General features: G+C 29.8%; 1 protein-coding gene across 11 annotated transcripts in view; it reads right to left on the bottom strand.

The window, feature by feature from the left end:
* Positions 1-200: 200 nt before the first annotated feature.
* LOC108751679 (dynamin) overlaps positions 201-7,506 on the bottom strand; it is an 89,417-nt gene continuing 82,111 nt past the window's right edge. For 6 of the 11 annotated variants that reach the window (XM_018492794.1, XM_018492196.1, XM_018492349.1 and 3 more), the window contains one exon: positions 202-1,957. In XM_018492794.1, the coding sequence (XP_018348296.1) occupies positions 1,894-1,957 (64 nt within the window). In that variant the 3' untranslated portion in view covers positions 202-1,893. Of the gene's footprint in view, positions 1,958-7,506 lie in introns of all 11 variants that reach the window. The other 5 variants (XM_018492672.1, XM_018492719.1, XM_018492113.1 and 2 more) reach the window with 1 other exon arrangement.

Genomic DNA, 7,506 nt, shown 5'->3' with positions numbered 1-7,506 from the left:
TCATGAATCCGTATTTCTGAAAATTTGAATCCATTTTAATTCATTTCAATCCATTCTTGTTAGCTGGGCATTGCGACAATTGTAAAATGGTAGAGGATTTTTCTTTTCAGTTTAGTCCATTCTACCATATGTGCGAAAAACTTATCACTAATTTCCAAACCCTGTATAATTTATGGCAGAAACAGAACATTACCCACAATGATAAAACGAATTGTTTTGTATTAAATATTCATTTATTTGATTCATTGTATGTCCTATACACATTGATCGTCATCAGTCAGTGTTCACGTACTATAAGACTGGCTATTAGCGCGTAATAATGTTTGATAATACAAAAATCTCTTTCTTCCTAACACATTTACGTGTAATACTATATTTGTAAACTCTATATGTACAATTTCCTTCATTTATAGTTTGTCATTTTGACTTCATCTACAAAATAATTGTGATGCGTTTTCCAATATGGCGCTTCGTCGCGCAGTTATTAACATTATGATGCAAAAATAACTATAAAAAGATACGTAAAAATAATTGCGCATGCGTCAATAAAAAACAAATTCTACACGATTGCTCAAGATAAATATCACTATTTTCATCTTTTGTATCTTTTACATACCACTCATTGCAGTACAATGGCCTTACTGTTTACATTTCGTTGTTCATCGCAGAATTTCTAGAGATCCTTAAAGATAACATCGTTATTGTACCTAATGAACGATCATCTTGGCACGATTAAACAAGCATATCTGTTTCATTACGATAATAATGCATTGATCACAATAATTTATATTTCCGTATGATTTCTCATAAGTGCAAAATTTCTCTGGAATGATAGCGTGTCTGATCGCAAGCTCTCCGTTTCTCACGAAATGTGACTTAGTCTCTCTGTTTTAATTAATTCTTTTATAATTGAGGTAACTGAGTTGCTCATACTCGTCTTGTATGTGAAAAAAAATCGCTTCTACAATACTTCCATCACGAAACTCACGACAAGAAGGATACGATGTATCTCAAATATCGCATAAAGGCAGGAGAATAGAAAGGAGTATTTAAGGTAATCGGTAAAGTTTTTTAATTATTCATTTGCAATTTCACGATTACAGATCATTAATTGAAATTAAGTTATACGACAATACTATGACTTCGACATTTCTCGAAAGACTAAACTCGTACTCGAACTCGAGAGAATACTTAGTAGTCTTAACTTGTTCATAATACTGATAATCACGATTTTAAATGGTTTTTTAAATTAAACAAAAACGAGAAATGCTGAATCTGAATCGTCCTTCTTGTAAGATCTCTATTTGTCGTTTCGCACGAAATTATTCTTTTAAAAATACACTTGACGCGTGTCGAGCGCAGTGTTAATACTTAGAACTACATCATAATCTAATGCGGGTTTAGCTGTATATAAGTCATAAATAAAGATAGAAGACGAAGTATACATCAGAGAAAGAAATGGTTGAAGAAGTGATTAATGGAGTCTTACTGACTGTTTCAATCATCGAGAAACGGACAAACAATTTTTTTGCGTCTGACTTTCGTTTCTTTCTTCTTCCTCTTTCTTCTCTAGTATTCGCATAACACAGCCTTATTCCTTCTTCTCTCTGCATAAATGGTTCCTCCTTGCGTTTCTACTTCTCGTGATTCCTGTCACTGTCGACAAATATCTACAATCTTCGACATCAAGGCCGCTGAGATCAGAATATAGGATGCTCGCTTTAAGAGATCTTCGTGTTCTCATCGCGTAACTGAGGATTTCTTCAGTCAGCCTTGTACATCCGGTTCGCCATCGTCCATCATTCGAGACGAGGCCTTTCCTGATGTTGTCTCGGACTGTTGCATCTTGAGTAGCACAAGCTGTCTTGTATGCCACTGCTGTGTCGGACTAGCTCAGTTTAGTCGGCCAGAATATGGTCTGTCAGGAATTCGGGGGGGAATATTAGGTACGGAACGCCTATAACATAGACAGATATTGATTGTTCGATATGTGCTTATGAAATACAAAACAAAAACACGATGTAGAGGGGGAGGGGGAGCGGTCATTCAACAAAAGAGACGTGATATTGATACATAAACAGACAAGCATAAGAAATTCAACGTTAAAAAAATTTTTTCTCTCTCTTTAGTTTTAAATATATTAAAACTTACAATATTTTTAGCTAGTTAATAGGATAAAGAGAGATAGAAAAAGAGAAAAAAGGAAGATACAATATATTCGGAAGCATGTATACTATGTTAGATACTGTAATAAATTATAAAATTTATAAGATAACAAAATAATATAAATAATATAATGTAAATTGTTCAGTACTAGATGATTAAAATTTCAGATATCATTTAATTATATCAGAATACTAAAAATCATTATTTTATCTTAGGTCTAAGGCAAACGTAACAATTTTTACGAAATAGCAACAAACTAGTGAAATTGTATAGAATCAATCATATTTATTTAAAAAAAGTTATATATGTATAAATACATTACTCAACAAAATTAGAGAATTATCCTGCAAAAATTTCAAGATAGAAGAACTTTATAAAAAATCATTGTATCAAGATGTTTAGAAAAGCATTTTACAGCTTGAAATCTGTATAATCTGGTGTATGCTTTTTTCAAGCCAACACAGGCTTAATGTGTAAACATTTTTTATTATTTTATGAAATTAGCAACAGTAAACAACAGTTTCGATTTTTGTTTTTAGATTCTCTTCAGTACAATATAAAAAATAAAAAATAAAATAGAAAATACATGCTATTAATCTTATCATGTGTATGTAAACGATTCTCATAAAGCATATGTTGTGTCCGATTGCAGTGATTTTACGAACGTGTATAGAATTGAACGTGTATAAAAGGTATTATTGGCTACGCCGTCTTATAAATTGCCTTTATACGCATCAATACAGCAAATTGTCAAGTTTACTCAGTAATAAATTACATTATTGTATAATTCGAATGAACTGATTTTCTATTGTAACTTAGGTACATGAAATTGATAAGTGGAGTATTGAGATGTTGATAATTCTAAAGTTCTACCTCGAATAAAAAATTTATAATGACTATTATTACAGATTGAAATTTACTCTTGAATAAGGTGATAGTTCTTCAAATTTTTTGAATGTTACGCTAATCAATACAATAATTATTTGATTTGCAACCTATACACAAAACTCACGTGTTCGCGACGTTACTTGAACTGTTACTCTCACCATCCTCTCGGTCAAAAAAGTAGGAATGACATTGAGCTTAATTGACAGAGTGCTCCATTTATCCCATCCAAGGTACTACAGAAAGAATTTTGACAAAGCCATACAAATTTTAGTTATGGATATCCGTTAAAAATGATCTTTGATAATATTAATAAAAGTTTACATAGTAAATTCTAACAATTAAATAAAAATTCACTGAATATAGATTCCCATAATAACAGGAAAGTTCAAAAACCTAGATATTTCATCATTCCTTTCATAAATAAATTTTCAGATAAAATAAATAAGTTTCTTAAAAACGATCCCATTGTTCGTTTAACCTATATAGGATTTAACAAGTTATAAGACGATTTATCAAAATCTTAACTTTTACTACTGGGAAAGTCACTTTTATGGCTTTTGAGTGTGGTTAAAATACCACCATTTTTGATGATATTTTCAATACTAATATTGTATTAAACATAATTGTATACATGTTGTCCAAAATATATTTAAAAATATAAGCATTGAAAAATATACAAAAAAATTAAATATATAAAAAAATTAAAAAACAAAAAAATACAAAAAATAAATTTGAAAAACCAAACAAAAAAGAAAAGTCAAAAGCTACAAATTTTCTACGTCCATATCGTTAGCTCTAAGTAACGATAAAGAAAAATTCTGAGTCTATACGTTTATATTCATTTATATTGTCAATATTGCGCTTAGAGCTTGAAATTTTATAAATCTATGCTCAGAATTGGAATTAGCGATATCAAAAACTCTCAAAATACACTATTTTTGAGAAAATAAACATTTTTTATACTTGATATGTATGTTCCTTGCCGAAAATCACTTCTGTGACTCTGCACAAATCTAGAAATTTTGTGCCATGTGTATGATATTTATATAGAAAAATTTTTCAGAAAAAAGAATTACTATTTTAATGAAAAAATTCCGGCAGTTTAAAGGTTAAAAAATAATCTTCCTTAGGTTTCACACACAAACGTGATCTATGAAATAAAATGTAAAGAATGTGATGCGTCGTAGGACCATTTTTGCTTCAACGTTGAATAACTCGATAAAAAAAAATACGTACGGAGCTTCGTAAAAAAGTAAATTAAAGGTAAAGATTCACTTTTTCGAATTATGTAAATCGCATTTGTATACAATTTTTATTCCACTCCGTGGAGCTTCGCAAATTTCGTAAACAATTTTGAGGTCTGATATATCTTCATTTATGTTTGTGTAATCTCACTTCACGAAATCTCCATAAGACCGTTTTTCTGAGTAACAATCCGAAAAATAGAGGTTTCTATCTGTAAAATGCGTTTTTAAACATCCCGATGCGACAATTTTTGACGAAGTTATTGTATCTTAAAATTTGCCTATTTTTCCAGAGTGAACAGGTGTTGCGTTAATTTTGTTGCCCAGTATATTTTAATCTTATTTAACGTTATCTATACATTCAGTTATTTATATCATACAAGAATTTATAGCTTCAATAATTGTCATATCAAGTTTGAAAATTCATATAAATTGTTAGCTTATTTTATTTTACTTAACTTCTTATCTAAAAGTTTATTATTTATTGCATTTTTAACTTTTATTGATTTTAATTACTGACTCATTTCCAACTTTCAATTCCAGTTAATTCTGTATGTAGTTTATTAATTTATTATCTTATTAATATATATATAATTGTTTTAATTATTAACTTGTTTTCTATTTTTAGTATACATATATTGTATGTGTCGGTTTAATATTTGCGTGATGACTTTCATTTGAGGTAGAACTTTAGGATTGTCAACATCTCAATGTGCTCCACTTATCAATTTTATGTAAGTTACAACAGAAAATCAATTTATTAAAATTATGTAATAATATAATTTATTACTTAGTAAATTTGGCAATTTAATGTATTAATGTGTATAAAGATTTATAAGACGGCGTAGTCAATAATATAATACTAGGCTCAATTTTATACACGTTCGCAAAATCACTACAATCGAAAACAACATGCGCTTTATAAGAATTGTTTACATACGCTGATAAGATTAATAGCATTTTTTATTTTATTTTTTATTTTTTATGTTGTACCGAAGAGAAATTAAAAACAGAAATCGAAACGTTTACTCTGTTGCAAATTAAATATTATAATAAAAAAATTTTGCACATAAGAATTAAGAAGCAGTGTTGGCTCGAAAAAAGGCATTCAACAGATTATATCGATTTAGTCGTTCTGAGCCTTATTATTTCTATATTTAATTATAAAATCTGTATTTTTCAGATCGGTACTTTAGAAAACGTCTTACTGATATTTTATGGAGTTATACGAGCATAAATAAAAATATATCTATCTCAAAATATTTTACAAAATTTGCGAAGTTGCACGGCGCGAATTAAAAATTAGTGCATCTTCATTTATTATTATTTTGTGTAATTCCATAAAATACTAATAAGACCGTTTTCTAAAGTACAGATCTGAAAAGTACAGATTTCAAGCTGTAAAATACTTTTTTGAACATCTTGATACGATGATTTTTGATAAAGTTCTTCCATCTTAAAATTTGCCTATTTTTATAAAATTGAACAGGTGATTCTTTAACTTTGTTGAGTGTATATTGCAAAATATGAATGACATAAAATAAAATAGATAAATAGAGTAATGTAAACTTATGAAACATTAATAGCGTGAAACAATAATAATTTGGATTAAAAAAGACAACAAAAATTCACATAACATGCTCAAGCAGTGATAAAATACGTGCAGAAATAAATATAGTGAAAAGACATTCACATTCGCATTATTATTAACTTATATAAGGAATTGATTAAAATAAATAAAAATATATAATACGTCTCGTATTTTTCCAATAGCGGCGCTAAATTTGAAAGAAGAAATAATGTTAGAATTTAATTCACTTTAAGGAGGTTGTAAGGTAAATGCAATATGTTAAGAATTGCTTTAAAAAATTACAGATATTCAAAATTGTATTTAAGGGGATGCTGAAGCGATGGCCGAACTTGATCGATAATACAAATTTTTTTAAAATTCCAAATTCGATAATAGTGACATCTTTCATTCATTTCTTATATTTATTATATAGGGTGTCCCAAAAAGGTCGGAAACCTAAATATTTCGAAAAATATAAGTTTTATAGAAAAGTGTTTCAGACAAAAGTTGTAGAGTTTATTTACTGATCTTATCAGTTTGATCTTGGATGGTGTCACCAAGGTCAGGTCAAGGTCACATCGATTTTTTAAAATAAAACACTCTACTTTTGATACCAGAATCTAATAGCTGGTGTTGAGAATTTTCCAAAACGCTATAAGAAAATATTTTTTCATTAAGTGCTATTTGAGTTATGATGCTTGAAAGTTTCAGTATCGCCAGCATTAACAGGCGGATTTACACGTCTTTTGTGCTCAGAGAAAGATTGGAGAATAATGCAACCAATGAAGGCAAGATCAGACAATGATTCAGCCAATAAAGGCAAAATCGGACAATGATCTAGCTAACTAAGGCAAGATCGGACGATAATCCAGCCAACTAAGGTAAGATCGGATGATGATTTAGCCAATGAAGGCAGATCCGATCTTCCTTTCATTGGCTGCATTATTCTCTAATCTTTCTTTCTGAAGACGTGTAAATCTGCTTGGGCAACTTCCGCGTGGTACACCTTGGGTAATGCTAATGTCGGCGGTACTGCTACTTTCAAGTATCATAACTTAAAAATTATTTAATAAAAAAATATTTTCTTATAACGTTTTGGAAGCTGTCGATATCAGCTATTATATTCTGGAATCAAAAGTAGTGTTCCATTAAAAGAAATTGATGTAACTTTGACCTTGGCGACGCCACCCAAGATTAAACCGATAAGATCAGTAAATAAATCTTTTTGAAACCTACAACTTTTGTCTGAAACATTTTTAGAACTTATATTTTCCGAGATATTCAAGTGTTCTCGACCTTTTTGGGACACTCTGTATGTCATTGTGTCTCATTCAAACGCATTCATCTGTCTGTATCTAACATATTGCAATGCCATCTCTTGCAAGATTAAACACCTACTGCTAGACACAATTATTGCTTTGTTTGCCATCCGAGTCTTCGCTCAGCGTTTGTAAGTATACACGTCATTTGCAAATCGATATAAATTCTTTTGAAACTTTTAATCTCATTTTCATAAACTCGGTATTGTTTGTGCACGTAATATGCTTAGCTGTCGTTTGGTCCATACGAGCTAGGTGCGCAACTAAGTTTTCGGGTTTTTTTGATCAATGAAAAATGGAAAATTTCAAGAGAAATACA

This window comes from Trachymyrmex septentrionalis, unplaced genomic scaffold, assembly GCF_001594115.1.
Source record: "Trachymyrmex septentrionalis isolate Tsep2-gDNA-1 unplaced genomic scaffold, Tsep1.0 scaffold1, whole genome shotgun sequence".
Taxonomy (NCBI): Eukaryota; Metazoa; Arthropoda; class Insecta; order Hymenoptera; family Formicidae; genus Trachymyrmex; species Trachymyrmex septentrionalis.
Note: the sequence above shows the minus strand (reverse complement) of the source record. Positions and strands in the feature narration are given on the sequence as shown.